We start from the raw sequence: 15,719 nt of genomic DNA, 5'->3' as shown, positions 1-15,719 counted from the left end.
TTTGCACGTATCGTCCCTACAGGCTACAAGTTAGGTATTTCTTTCGAAATATGTTTCTGGTTTTTCAAAAATTAATAGATTTGCCTAAACCACACGTTTATCACATCATTAAGCAGATATGTTAGTAATATAGGATAGAAATATCTCGAGCATGCCAAGCTTCATTGGCTTACACCCACAATTTCCACTTTTTAGAAATGAGCTTCAATTAGTAATTAGCTATCATTCAATAATTAGAATAGAGGAAAATAAACGCATGTAATATGTATATTGTAATGCAACACGCTTTTCCTTTGTTTATAATTCAATCCATTCTTTCAAAAAAGTTGAAAATGGACCTCCTAATATAAAAGGGAAATGCAGATGCCGGATTCAATTCACACACAAAAAAGAAAGAAAGAAAGAAAGAAACGTCAAGAATAAAGAATCTGGCCATACGACTAGGAATCTCCGCTAGCAGCAGCAACCAACCACCCATAAAATTCCATATCGGAATCAATGGTGATGGCGGCATTCTCTTTCGAAACAACTCACTCCATCATAGAGAAGACCCCTAACTCAATCATAAGATAGGTCAAAATCTGCAACACTTACATCATTGATTAACAAACATAGAAGGGCACAAGAACTCCCAAACATCTCAAAATTATTAGCTTCCCAATTCAATTATAGAAAATCCCAAGGCCAGCTACCAGCCAATCCCAGGATAAACTAAAAAAAACAATAGACAGATGAATGACAGAAATGTACAAGGGTCCTGCAAGATTGGGTAGTGATTCATGATTTATGATTCATGTGATTCATGAATGAATGATGTACCTCTCTCAACAAAAAGGGTACGGCATCAATCATGTCTGATAAACAGCATGCCCTTCCAAGGAAGATGTTAAAGTACATTTTCGTACTGGGTGATTTTCAGACATCAAAGTTACCTTTACTTCTGAGAAAAAGAGGATTCCTACTCAGCGCACTACACTACAATAAAAATGTAATAATGAACTGGACACCCATAAAGATTAAAGCAACCACCCATGAAATCCCTATCTTCTTTCTTTCTCAACCCACAGCCAAGCAGCAGCCACAACACAACAAAAGTGCTCAGCACATCAAGAAAATGAGAATCCAGCAAACATATCTTTCCAGCCAACTCATCACAAATATTAAAATAAAAAAAAAATGAAAATTTGGCTCTCTCCTTACCTTTTGGATGGCTGAAGAAAAGTGCAGCCACATCCCTTTCTTCATTGTTCTGCAAGCTAGGTTCCCTTCAATATCAATGGCATAATATGATACATTCACCAGTTAACATATAACATGAGATGAAAATAAACCAAATGTTGTATTATTAGCAACATGATGGACTAAAGGTTGCTTTGGAAGTTCTTTCTTTTTCTGAAGCAACCAAAATCCAATTTTTGTTCCAATACTTGATGGGGCCATCCTCAGCATCTTGCTAGGAGTTCAAGAAAACAATAGCTTTTTAAGGATCCAAGATAAATCAAGAAGACCACATTTCCATGACATATTTTACTATAGTATAAAGAATAACTATCAAAGATTTGAATACTAACTGCCAATGTTATCATCCAGTACATGCTGCACTTAAATGCACAAATTTCAAGGCCGAATAAACCAAAATACAATCAATAGCAAACACTGTGCAGATTGAGCATTCCAAGCAAAGGGCCATCAATATTATTATTTATATCTATAACTGTTGTCGGTTATGAACTGTATTAGCATTGCATTGAAAACATTTTCCCAAGTTCTTGTTGAATTAAATTTAATGCTAGTCAGCAGTTCTTGAGCAAATACACAACAAAACACAAAGTTATGATGAAGAAGTTAAAAGCAACACTGAAAATAGATCAAAATGGTGAAATGAATTCAACATTGCCACTAAACGTTATTATCTACACCCATCACCCCCAAATTAAGGGATTCATCATATTTCTTTCACCATCATCACTGAGAAATTTCATATTCTTTCATAAACTTACCACGGCTAATTAGAGTTACGAAAATGATGTTTTGATAAATCCGCAGGATTTAATCATCCTCATTTTCGCTTTCACCGCCACTACTCATCGGCAAAACCTTGCTCGTTGCGGTGGCGCTATCAACAAACGTGGCCGAGCTCATCTCCATTTGACAAATCCTCACGGCACCGAATAACCGTTCAGGCAGCTCTTCCTCCTTCTGCGCCTCAACCAAAAACGCCATATCCACCGTCACCGCCGTCACGCAACCCAACGCCAGCTTCAAAATCGCGGTGGCGATGGCCGAAGCTGCCGATATCGACATCGATTTCCAAATAATTAGGTCCGCGGTGATAGTAGCAATTCAGCGCCTTCCCTAACAAGCACGCCGAGTAATTCCCGACCGCGGTCTTCACAATCCACGGTCCTTTGACGATCTTATTCACAATCTTAAACCGACTGCTGCGGAAGGCGTCGGAGCCGTTGATGAACTGATACAGCAGCGAGTTCGAGCCAATCGGCTCGTCGACCTTGCTGGAGAAGTAGAAAACCGCCGAGTGATGCTCGCGCCCGGGGACCTGGAGATTGATCGCGATGATGAAGGTCTTCGACGATTTCACGCACCTCGAGGCGCGCAGCGCGTTCATCACGCGGTTGTCCGGACCGCGCGAGGACGTGATCGAGTTTGGCGCTGGATCTCAGCCAGTCAACGCCGGCCGGATTCATCAGCCACTCGCCGGCGGGGTTTTTCGCCTTCTTCGTGAGGTAATTCGGGCCGCGGACGGAGAAAAGGTCCCCCGGCGGCGACGCCCAGCCGTTGGATCCAGTATTGAGGTCGACGTGCTTCAGCGATCCGGTGGTGATGGCCTCATCTCTCCACTCCTCTCCGGTGCCGGCGGCCGCGGTGGAGGAGGTGCCGGGGGTGATTGTGGCTGTTTTGGTGCTTCTGCTTGTGCTTCGTCGAGCACATTGTTTTAATTTTTATTTTCCGGCGAGGGTTTTTCTCTCTCTAGACGTCGGCGTGGGAAGCTCCGCCGTGAGATTACACGAAACACACACACTAACAGACAGATGAGAGTTTGCGAGTGTAGGATTTTTGGGGGCTTAAATTAGGGAAGGGGGCGAAACATGTGCCCTTCTCATTGAATGAAATTACGATAATACCCTTTGTTGTGTATGTGACAGCTAGCGCCTGTGCTGTTTGGTACAATAAAATATCTACCAATTTGTTACTAAATATTTTTGCATCACTAAATTAATGGTTGTTACACGTGCTAATAATTAGTAAGCGAGTTGTATTTTGACTATTTATGACATAATATATTACTACTAAATATGAATCAAGTAAGAATATAATTGTCATAATGAGATTTTATAACATATAATAGTGTCATATAATTCATGTCCAATATATAAAATCAATTAATCACAATATCATATTCAAGTAACGCTATTAATCCTTGTTAGTCAATTTAGACAATATAGCATGTATTTAAAAGTCAAATAAAATTAGTGGCTACAGAATTGGTATTGCCCATACCTAAAACACTAGATTTCGATAAATCGAAATTGAATTAAATTAAATTTTCTCAAAAACAAAAGAAATTGAATTAAATTATACTCGGAGGGTATTTTCGCGAATTAGGCAGAAGGAGACCGAATCGATGACGTGTACTATTTGACTTTTTTTATACACGCTCCGAGCTTACCACGTGGCACTTAATTTACTACCAAATTTGTAACATTATTTTCTATTTCAAGAGAGTAAACTATTCTGATTATTTCTGTGATTGCATCTTTTAACAAATCAGTCAACGCTCAGCTGATTTACACTGTAAACCATGCCGTTATTAGAAAACTATTCATAGTTTTCCAAAATTTGAGTCGGCAAGTAAAGGTGGTTATCAATAACACTCAAAACTTTATGTATAAAATTGATTCTGGAATTTGCTTACAGAGTATAATTATGAATTTTTTACTTAATATTTAGATTAATTCATATAAGAACTTTGATCCCGTTTTTGATTTTACACGTAAACTTTCAAACTTGTCTCAAAATATATGAGCTTCTCTTTTCCCTTTTTCCCCACATGAACTTTAGATTTTATCCTTAAAAACATAAACTCTATTTTTTTTCAATCTCACGAACCTCAAATATAAACAACAATCTTAATTTTTCACATGGTTGCCATGTCAATTTTAAAGTTCAAATATGTGAGAACAAAAAAGTTGACTTTCATATATTCCCTCCGTCCCATGAAGCATGACCTAGTTTTTTTCGGCACGGGAATTAAGAAATTGGTATTTTGTGTGTTAAGTGTGGTAGGTGAAAAAGTGAAAAATGTGAATAAAGGATAAATTTTTTGCCAAAAAAGGAAACAGGTCAAGCTTCGTGGGACGGAGGAAGTATCTTGAAACGAGTTAAAAAATTTAATGCGCAAAAATACATTGTATATTTTAAAATTTATATATATAATCAAAATCCACCCAAAATTCAGCTATTTTCACACAATTTATCCTTTAGTATTTAATATTCCTAATAAAATAAGTTTATAGAAGTGCAATTGAGTTGAAACTCGTGTATACCCAATTGTCCACCACCATCTTGTTAACAATAATTCTCATACTGCAACAATTCACACCGTCTAATTAAGAATTAAAAAAATTGCACGCACATAATCTAACTTTACAAGCTTTCATGAGTCTGTTAATATTGCATGCTACAAAATTTTTGTTTAAAGAAAACAAAAAGGTAAAAACTAATGCAGTTTAAGATGATTATGTTGCTTTAGAAAATAAAGGCGCAAGGAAGGAATCAAGTAGATGTGTCACAATCTTTGTACAACCATGCCATGTGATATATAATTATTCACCTAATTAAATTTTTAGAGTGGCATGGAAGTTGAACACCCCATTATTTACCCACCGCAAAAACTACTCCCAAAGGAAACTAAACTCATATAATGAATTTAAATTATAATTATAATTATAATTAGGATAATATAATTTTATGATCATTTTCTTTTTAAATATTGGAAAGGGGCGCTTGAGTCAGTTACCTACCCACTTTCGAAGAAGAAAAAACAAAAACATTAAACATTTGACATAAATTGTGTACAACTATTTCATGAATGAGACAAAATAAAAGTAATAGCATTAGTTAAGAAAGCGATTTATCAAAAAAAAAAGCATTAGTTAAGAAAGCGCAACTTCTCTACTCGGGACCGTTACTAAAGTTTTTTATTGAATAATACGCGCTTTAGTCTGCCTGATAGATTTTTTTTTTATACGAATATGTGATTATGCATTTGAAGGATGAGATGATCAAACAAATACAAAATTAATTAATCCATCAAAATACATAATAAATTAACCTGTACTATTCTTATACTCCCTTCGTCCCACTCCAATAAGCTCATTTTCCATTTTAGGTTGTCTCACTACAATAGGCTCAGTCTTAATATGGAATGTTTAGGGACTTTATTAAGTAATAATAAAGGAGTACTATTTAGTCTTTTCATAAGGGAGTACTTTTAAAAGGTTACTTTTTGGTGGACCACACCACATTTAACTACGAAAAAGTGAATTTCTTAATTTCCGTGTTGAAAAGAAATGAGCCTATTGGTCTGGGACGGTGGGAATATATATCACTCGCACAAATGCTACCTAACATAGACTTAAAAGTTTATCTTTTACAAGCAAGAATATGACTTGTTGGAAAGCAACCTTGCACACTGATTGTGTCACAACACAATTAGGTCGCTTTCTACACAGCACAAGTTGCATTTCATTGTCACCCAAAAGCATTAACATAACTTCAGCACCCAAAATTATTACCAAACACTAGTTTACAAGACTTATAGATCAATTCGTAGCATGGTCATAGTATTCATTAAGATATGAATTCAACTAATTCGCAAATGAGGGCCACAAAGATTAAGTTTGGCACAAAATTAAGTCAAAGATTCCTAGAGTAGAAACTAGTGACTTAAAAGTAAAGAAGCAAGGAAAAAAAGAGTTTTGAAGGCAAGCTAAAGAGCATTCCAATCCAGGATAACTAAAAGCCTTAACATCTAAGGCATCCATATTAAGAAAAAGAAACCAATTAACTCCAAGAGAAAACACAAAAGATAACATTAATATCAATGAATTAATAGTGTCATCAATTGTTGATAAAGTATAACCTATGGCCCGTTTCCACTTCAAATATGAAAGCATAATTTTTCAGAATACTGAGTAAAATGTAAACAATTGAGATTATGTAAAGTTGGTGTAGTTTTTACCTTGTATCTGATCTGCAATTAACTCTTCAACGTGTCTTTCACGACGTCGAACAGTAGCTCTCCAGCCATGCAGAAGCAGCCTTCAGCACTCGTAGTTCACCGGTCAGGAGTTCTAGTGCTAATCGCCTTCTTAGAGAACTCTTTTCGCGTAGAGTGATGGTCTTAGTGCTAACCAGCAACTTGATGTGTTCATTGTAATCTTTTATCAAACGAGACATCTCCGAGAGCAGCAGCTGATGGGCTGCAATCTCTCTGTTCTTATTCTTCAATGGCTTCCGAGCCAGCCTTCCATCATTCTCCGCAGCTTCCTTCGCCAAGTCATCTAGTTCTTGCTGAGAATCGCAAGCCATGATGCGAGCAAATGCACGAAGTGATTGGGGGATTCCCTTCCCCCACCTACTACCAGCTCCCACTTCTCTGATTGTGAAAGAATTTTCAGAGTACGTGAACTCGTTGTCATCCTTGATCCTTGGTGTACGATCTTTACCAAGAACCTCCAACTTCTGCGTGTAAAGTGGATCGTGTTGAGGTACATTAAGCTTGACAGGAACTTGATCATAACGGTTGCAAGGAACAGCAAAACCAAAATCCAGAATGAGTGTAGCATTTGAAAACTTTCCATATCTTATAAGGACCTCATCACCCGGAGCAAAATCACGGTCAGCTATAACCTCCGAATGCTGTCTGCCTTCATCACTCAAAACATACGACTCTGAAGTGCCATCATGGTTCAAGAAATCTGCAAAAGGGATCATGGAAACACCCCTCGAGCTCACCCATGCTCGAGAAGTAACTAACCCATATGCATATGTGAAATCCTGTAGCGTAATATTCTGAAATCTATCAGAGACTAACTTAACAGCCAAGAAGTCTTTCTCGATCTGTTTCTTCTGTTTGAGAGTTTCTTCATACAGAGCACTCTGTCGAATCATCTCCAGTTCTTCGTCACTCCAGAATACCGAGCTGTGCATATCCTCTGGCAGAGGAAGACGGCTGATGTAAGGCGCCCACTCGGACTTCTTTCCCAACTTCTTCTCATGCAGAATGAGTAAAGCAACTTTTGCAACATCACCAACTTCATCTCCCAGCAAACAAGCTATCCCAGGAGGAAGATTATCCGGGGCGAGCTGCACACTAAACGGAACCTTCAACAAGCAATCCCCTGTTTGTATATCCTCAGCAGCACACAATGCCCTACCATAGGCCGACTTCCTAATTGAGAGTACAGAAGAAATTTCACATCCGGCCTTGTTTTCAAGCCATGGCAGAAAATCATTGCAATCCTCATCTATATGTGAGTCATGTGACCCCTTACACGAAGTAAAAACATCAGCAGATACGCATAAACGCCGATAGAGAGAGGTGAGTATAGGCCTCTGAGACCGAACCCACAAACTGTTTGTTATAATGACTGAGTGAAGTAGCATATCAGACTGTAACAGAACCTATTTTTCGCTTGGTTGCAATATCAAAATCAATGGGAACGCACAACTCAAATCGGAATCATTTCACATAAAATTTCCTGTTTTAACAACTTTGAACAATCAATTCATGGATGAGACTAACGAATCGAACAATATTGAAAAAATTAATCAAAAAACGAGGAACGAAAATGACAAAAACATTTTAAGTTTTCACTTCCTTCGCCGACTTTCTTCTGTAATCTTCAGTGCTTCTTCGTTTTCTTCGATGTCTTATCAGTAGCTAATTTGTAAAACCAGTAAACCTAAATCAAATACATGAAATTTACATCAACACAGCGACCAAATTGACGATAAATGAGTTCGATTTGAGGAATGTAATACTGACAAAGGCGATGACGTGGGCGACGATGAGAAGGACCACCATGAAAGGCAGGAGATCGATCCGATTCGACGCTAGCTCCAGATTAGCCATTTTTATCTGGATTGTGTAGACAAAATACAAATAAGTAGTTTTATACCCCTTTTTTTTATTCTTTTAAACTAGGATTATCGTATTAATTTAATTTATGTAAAACCCCTTATGTTTGAGACCGAGCTAAATAACTCTTTTTTTTTTCTTTGTGATCGACTTTATTTATTCTTCAAAAACGAGCTAAAGGTGAATTTCTCCCAACTTGAATTATTACTTTCAAGTGTGAATTTTGCTTCTCATAGAGATTTCACTATGAAGAAATTTGTTGATTCGTGAAGCTGAAATCACTGTGTGTTCCCTACTTGATGATAAGCATCACTGTCTTTTTTCTTATCTTTTCCCCCAAATTGTTTGTTTGATACTGTTTTACCCGTACGAGTTCACAATTACTGTTTTAACCGCGCATCATTATATGAACTAGTATTGTACCTATGCGATGCACAGTATAAATAATATAGAATTTTATATATACACGAAGTTAAGTTAATTATCAATACAAATAATAATATCAAAAGATAAAGTTTAATAAATTGTATCATAATTATTAGTACATTATAAGTTGATTAATCAATAATGATTTAATTAGTTAAGAGTATTGTAACTCAGTGATGTTCCTTCATTTGTAAGAGTAAGTAATTAGTTAATTATGAATCTAAATTAGTATGGATAATAATAAATAAGGTAGTATAAATTAATAAATAAGCTGCTTATATTACTTGAATAACGATATTCAGTTACATGAAAATTTTATGTTCCAGATTCATTCTTCATTCTTCATTGAACCTCTCTCTCTCTATATATATATGTGTGTGTGTGTGTAATACCATTTTCCATTAAAAAAAAACTAATATATGTTGATATTATTAGGAGAATGCCCATTTTATTTGAAATAATGTTATTAATTGCCAAGAAAAATAATAAAATCCATATATATTTCATACACATATTATATCATAATATCATAATTTAACCCACAAAAAAAATATCAATGAATTTTGCTTCTGAAAAAACAATAACAAAATAACTTGAAATCTCCTATTCAAACATATAATCAAAAAATATATTATTAAAGTTTGACTGAAAATTTTACTTAATTATTTGGATCCGTAAATAACTTTTGAATAAATTATTTATTTAACTCAAGATTTTTTTATAAAAAAAATGTAATATGTCTTTCTAAATTAATAAACAGTTAAGTCTCTAAATTTTAAGAATCATATAATACTATTCATGCAGTTTCCTTATTTAATTATGATTTTTTTAGTTGTACTTTTATGGATTAGATGATATTTATTTTTAATTGTACAGATAAAATTTATGTATTTTGTTATTTATTAGTTTACTACGGAGTATTATTATAAGTAAGTGAATACGAATCATTAGACTTGCATTATTATTTTCCCAAAAAAATAGGTACATGCATCTTCAATAATAAAATTGAAGTTGCACATTTTATTGTCATTCATAATCGATGGTTAAAAAAAAAGCACTCTTTCTATATTCTTTATTATTAGTTTATTTAAAGTATGTAACTTATATTATTATTATGTTTATCATATTTTGACCCTAGCTATAATAATAAGAAATATGCAAATGTTGAAAATTTTGAACCCTTAAATTAAATATGAACATTTTGACACTTAATTGGATTTAATATACTTAAATTAAAAGTCCAAACTATTATTAAAGCAACATCCCATATTTAAAAAAAAAATTAGATTTAACAAAATAGCCAACACTTAATTTAATAATTTTGATATTTATAAAATAAAAGGAATAACGCACATTTAATATTACAATTTTGAACTCTTAAAAGTACAAATTATAAAAGTCCATACTTAATTAGCCCAAAATCAAAAACCCAAATAGTAAAAAAATCATTAAATTTAACAATCAAAAACAAAAATGAATATAACTACTATAAAATGGAAAATAGTGCAATTGCAACCCTAATCCCTATTTGGTATCTTCTTCTAGTGCCGCTCTTCTTCATCATTTCTTTTCTGCGTTTTTTTTTTTTGTTCTATCTTCTTCTTTTTTTCTTAATCAACATCGACAAATTACTGTAAAAAAAATAAAAATCAACATCGACAAATATTTTTGTGCCGCATTCACCATCTGTCTCGCGTTGCGCTCTTGTTTGTAGCCTCATTCTCTGTTTCCCGTCGGTCGAAGTTGCTCGTCTCCTCCGGTTGTCGGCGGCTTTCTCGTTTCACCTCGGAAATCTCCGCAGCAGCAGCCTGCATCCCACCCCGACTTAGTGCACTGCTGCACGGCCCATCATTTCCTGTACCTCTTTCGGACTCGGCTTTTCCTTCCGATGATTCTATAGCAGCTGTTGAGCCTCTCTGCCCATCGGCTAATAGCAAGTAAATCGAGTACAAATTTGAAATGTGGGAGTGAAGAGTTTATATTTATAGTGTGTGAAACTTGGAGGCTAAGCATCAAGTTAAGTTCTATTAACCATTAAAAAATTTGTTTACCCAGTATGTAGTTTAATGTCTACGATTAATTTTTTGTTTTCCAATAGATTGTTGGATGTCAAACTTGTGCTCCAAGGCTGAATTGATTTTTAAAATTCAGATTTTACTTTTTAGATTATACATTGGATACATCATGATATTGTAAATTTTCAGTAATACATAATCAATTACACATCTATCTATACATATATAAAAGCTGGTCCGTTGGCTAAACTTTTGCTCTTGAATGCATTCATAATTGTTAAGGGCGACGCCAACACAATCAACTGTGAGGAATTTGTTAGGATTTTTGCAATGTCGAGCGGCTTAGGTTTTGTGCATCAATGCTCGAATTCTCTGATAGCATTTCGATCATCCGGGCATTCCTTTCCCATCCCGCAATCTGCAAGGGGGTTGATTGTAAGGCGGGCCATTGATCGCCACGCGAAGCCGCTAAAGTCGGTTCCGAATTCCGACACGGTTGCGGCGGCCGATGAGAGTTACGGCCGCAAGGAAGTTATTAGTGTTAATCCTCGGCTGTATGACTACTTATTGGCTAATGTCAGAGAGCCTAAGGTCCACCACTTTCATCTTTATCTTGTCTTAATACTTTTGTAATCGCTTTGTGGTAAAATTTGTCTACTTTTCGTGTTTCAGATACTGCGTGAGCTGCGAGAGGAAACTGCTACTATGCACGGCAGCCAGATGCAGGTACTCATTCATGTGTTTAACTTAATTTACCGCCCATTTTGTCGATGGTATTTCCCCCAATTTAACCGCTGTCTAGTTTAGGCGTCTTAATTCCTAGTGTTTTCTGTAGTTGTTTGTGCTGTATTTTATTGGTTTCGTTTTGGCTGTAGGTATCCCCTGATCAAGCACAGCTTCTTGCAATGCTTGTCCAGATTATGGGAGCAAAGAAATGTATCGAAGTTGGGGTCTACACTGTATGTATCCTGGTTTAATTTCCTTTTTCCACACACTTATGTATCGGTTTACAGTTTGACAGCTTGAACAAGCATTGCTCCTATACGTGATATGATAATTCTTGTTGCTTGAGCATATTGAATTGTAGTCTTTGTTACCCTCTCGATACACGGTTACACTTACTCGTCCAAAGTTCCGAGGAAATGTTAGTAGCCAGTTCTGTAAAAGTGGCCTAGTATGAAACTCAATATTGAGAAATATAAAGTTCTATGAACCTATCAAATTTGAACTCCCAAGATCCAGGAGGCTTGTTGTATATTGAGCCCATAACTCATAAAGTTGCCCATTGCTTTTGGAAGCCCTCCCTTACAAGCTCTTAGTATTCATTTACTTTGAAAAATTATAATTTGAAGGATTGATTTTTTAGTAGATTGAATGTTGGAAATGATGAAATTTGTAGAGATAATTCCTGTATACTTGAATGCACTAACAATAAGAAGATGAAAGCATCCCACCTCTTTAGGTGGGACACATATAACCCAGTTAATCACCAAGTCCAAAAAATGGGCTTTGGGTTATCCTCCCATTCAAAATCAAGCAAAATGAGCATTTAGTAATGTTGAAAAATTTGTGACAATCCAACCAAATGGTCCAAATCCAATGAAGTAACAAGGCCTCACAGTCTTATGTTAAAATTTGTTATATTCTCCTGGCACTTATTAAGGCAAATGCCTGCTCTGTAATAGTTAGTGAATAGTAAAGAAAGTGTTTCACTTAAGTTTGGAACTTCACATTTGTGCCAGGGTTACTCATCCCTCGCAGTTGCTTTGGTACTACCAGAAGGAGGTCATCTGGTCGCATGCGAGAGAGACGTAAAGTCACTAGAAGTTGCACAAAGGTATTATGACCGTGCAGGTGTTTCAGATAAGGTATGTCAGTGCATTAAAGTGTTTGATGTTTCTGGTGCTGATACCTTTGCCCTCCTTGCATCCCCCCCCCCCCCCCCCCCCCCCCCCCCCGGCTCCTCCCTCCCTCCCCCTCCACACACAAACACACAATACCTACACACTTATGCTTCTCTGAGCATTGATATTGCCATTAATCACCAAGGTAGCGGGTTTATGAGAGGATCTGAGATTATTAACTCATTTTATAAATTGATGGTAACTTGCCTTAACAATCCTGCTACTGCCTTATCGATCAAGCACATATTCCATAACATTTATGAAAGGATTGACTTTACATTTCCTGTTGCTGATTCGATTCCCTTTCCACTGTTTTCTGTTCTCCAAAATATGCATATAATAAATCTCCTTCTCTTTGGTAGACAAGCACTTATAATGTTACATTTTATTGGGATTTAGGTGATTGTCAAACATGGGTTAGCAGCTGATACTCTGAAGTCCATGATTCAGAATGGTGAACGTAGCAGGTTCATGTCTAGATATGTCAAATCCGGTTGTTAAGTTCGTATGGAAATTCAGTAAAATTCAGCAATTTTAATCATGTTTATGTGCAATGAATGAGTATGACTGACTGATATTTTAGTATTTGGGTTTATTTCTGACTTCTTTAATTACTCATTTGAAGCTATCATGCACTTCTGTTGTCATAATATTTTCCCTCCTTGGTTTTCCGACTCTGCAGCTATGATTTTGCTTTTGTAGATGCTGAGAAGAAAATGTACCAGGATTATTTTGAATTGCTGTTGCAACTGGTTAGTAGCTTAACATCCCAAGCAGCATATCTAGATCGAGGCCATTCAATAACTTTTTCTGACTGCATATTGATCCATTATACAGGTGAGAGTCGGAGGTGTTATAGTGATGGACAATGTCCTCTGGCATGGAAGGGTTGCTGATCCACTGGTCAATCACGCTCCAACTCTTCCCAGAGTCGGACACTTTACTGACTTGGGAAAAACGTCTGAACCCAGTGTATTTTGAATGAACAGGTAAATGACTCGAAGACGATCAGTATACGAAACTTCAATAGGAATTTGATGGAGGATGATCGTGTAAGCATTAGCATGGTACGCCCTAGAGCATTTCTCTTACCCAGATGCAAGAACTGGACAAATTCATTCATTCTTCATTTGCAAATGCTGAATGTAGGTTCCGGTTGGTGATGGCATGACCATTTGTCAGAAAAGATAGAGCTCGGAGGCTATTACTGTTGCTTATCTACAAATGCACCCACCGGAGTTTTCGAGTTAACACGCTTCAGGTTTGATCTTTGCATCGAAACATAAGAGCAGTTGCTCGGTGAAGTATTGGCATGCATGAGATGACTGAGGATGTGATACACATTGTGCATATGCTTTGGATGTACTAACGAAGGAGAATATCTTGCTTTCTCCGACGTTCAAGCTTCGTCCGACTAATTCTTGAGGGCAATTTGAGCAAGGCATGTGTGGATGTAGTATTTGGGTTGATATCATAAACTCTACCAACTATGTTGTGGAATTTATGTGTGAATTTATGCCCTACTTCTACATCCAGTTGCTGATGAATTGGTGCTAGGCTTTGGGAAAATATGTAAAATGTAAGGAGCATTAAACTTTGTATGCTCTTTTGAATGAGTGAAATGTAAAAAATTTGTTGCAGGCAGCTTGGCTTAATACTCCCTCCATCATTCAAAAATAGTCAATTTGTGTCATTATTGTACGTTCATAAAAATCTTTTCATTTATAGATATTATCTCATAAAATATTATTTCTAATATATTAATTAATTTATTTAAGTCTATCATATGATGGATTCTTTTATTAATTTACAGTACAATTAATTATCACTATTAACATTACTCTAAGGGAGAGTATTTCTCCACTCTCAGACATTCAATTCTTTTTATTAAAATTTGTGGCTTTCTTTTTTTCCGACTATTTTTTAGTGACGAAGGGAGTAATAAATTCTTTGATCTTGCAGTTTCTAGTAGGAGTGTAGTTGGGGAAAAAAAATCCGCAGTTCATAATTGAAAAAGTCATGCGTTTTGAATATGGTCAAGAAAATAAATGTGGTTGAATTTGGTCAATAACTATAATACATGCCTTATGCCTACTTATTAAGAATATTGCACAGAATCTAAGGTGGACTTCGGTTTATGGCTATTACTAGTACATCCACCCGTGCGTTGCACGGCGAGCGCGCGTTATTTTAAAATAACATTTTACATAAAATATATATAGATATAAGATATTGTGTGTAAGTAAATCAAATGACATCAAATTAAATTACAATTAAATGTCAAAAAAATACATAAAGTATTACACATTTTGAAAATTTTCCTTATATACAATATTTGTGGTAGTATTATCATTCTTTCTATCATCCTTAGAAAGTAAAATTTTAAGTCCTTGTTGACTTTGTACTCTTGATACTGCAATGTATAATTGATGCGAAAACTCGATTTGGCAAGAATAAACCAACATGAGAAAATGATTGACCTTAACTCTTATTGATCGTCATAGCATAAGAGACTATTAGAGGGAATTATTGTCGCTCAAACTTAAAAGGCAATCTCGGATCGACTGGAGACCTGGAGTGGAGTCAATGATATTCTTGGAATCAAATTTTTTTACTTGCATGATCTCATGTAATAATTTACTTTACTAAAATATGATGACCAAATCTTGTTAGATTACTAAATTATATATGAAGTTTGATTCATTCATTCACATAGAATCTGACTTTTAATCTTGGTTATGCTTTTATTCACCAATGTCATGTCTCTAATCGGATATTGTGGCATAATTCCAAATACCATATTACAATAATGGAAAGTTATATAAAATGTTTATGAAAAATGATATAATATGGATGAGAACAACTTTTTAAAAAAATAAGTACTAATAAATTGTGATTACCATTACATACTAATAATCAAATTTAGAGAGTAGTAATATGTTTTTAAATACATTTATTATTATAATTCAGATAACAAAAATAATTTTATTTATATAACCAATACTTCATACACACACACACACACACATATATATATATATTATATACAAATTTTGATTTCCTTTATATATTTATATTAGGGAGAGAGTAGAATCTAATAGGTTGATGTATATATTCAAATGGCATGCATATATTTATTTACGGTTGCAATTCTATTTCGCTGTATTTGAGATACAAAATATTAAATGAAATAATGCCATTTAGATAAGT

At 35.4% G+C, this 15,719-nt stretch overlaps 2 protein-coding genes and 1 pseudogene across 6 annotated transcripts; 1 reads left to right on the top strand and 2 right to left on the bottom strand.

Annotated features, from left to right (window-relative positions):
* Nucleotides 1-1,864: 1,864 nt before the first annotated feature.
* Nucleotides 1,865-2,957, bottom strand: LOC131015082 (protein ENHANCED DISEASE RESISTANCE 2-like; annotated as a pseudogene).
* Nucleotides 1,865-8,250, bottom strand: LOC131015080 (fructose-bisphosphate aldolase-lysine N-methyltransferase, chloroplastic). The gene is made up of 2 exons (XM_057943311.1): nucleotides 8,072-8,250; nucleotides 1,865-7,988 (listed from the first exon to the last, which is right to left on the bottom strand). Exon 2 carries the CDS (start codon nucleotides 7,687-7,689, stop codon nucleotides 6,301-6,303), a length of 1,389 nt encoding a protein of 462 aa, XP_057799294.1. The 5' UTR covers nucleotides 7,690-7,988; nucleotides 8,072-8,250; the 3' UTR covers nucleotides 1,865-6,300.
* A 27-nt stretch (nucleotides 8,251-8,277) lies between these two features.
* LOC131015081 (uncharacterized) lies at nucleotides 8,278-14,153 on the top strand. 5 transcript variants are annotated; one of them, XM_057943315.1, is made up of 10 exons: nucleotides 8,278-8,578; nucleotides 10,838-11,196; nucleotides 11,278-11,331; nucleotides 11,481-11,564; nucleotides 12,348-12,473; nucleotides 12,909-12,976; nucleotides 13,192-13,261; nucleotides 13,347-13,412; nucleotides 13,499-13,561; nucleotides 13,659-14,153. In XM_057943315.1, exons 2-10 carry the CDS (start codon nucleotides 10,936-10,938, stop codon nucleotides 13,698-13,700), a joined length of 834 nt encoding a protein of 277 aa, XP_057799298.1. In that variant the 5' UTR covers nucleotides 8,278-8,578; nucleotides 10,838-10,935; the 3' UTR covers nucleotides 13,701-14,153. The 5 variants fall into 5 exon arrangements, with proteins under 5 accessions (XP_057799298.1, XP_057799295.1, XP_057799297.1 ...); XM_057943312.1 differs by having other exon boundaries at nucleotides 13,499-13,576; XM_057943314.1 differs by lacking the exon at nucleotides 8,278-8,578 and adding an exon at nucleotides 9,973-10,527 and having other exon boundaries at nucleotides 10,888-11,196; nucleotides 13,499-13,576.
* Nucleotides 14,154-15,719: the final 1,566 nt, after the last annotated feature.

This window comes from Salvia miltiorrhiza, chromosome 3 (assembly GCF_028751815.1).
Source record: "Salvia miltiorrhiza cultivar Shanhuang (shh) chromosome 3, IMPLAD_Smil_shh, whole genome shotgun sequence".
In the NCBI taxonomy this organism is placed as follows: domain Eukaryota; kingdom Viridiplantae; phylum Streptophyta; class Magnoliopsida; order Lamiales; family Lamiaceae; genus Salvia; species Salvia miltiorrhiza.
Note: the sequence above shows the minus strand (reverse complement) of the source record. Positions and strands in the feature narration are given on the sequence as shown.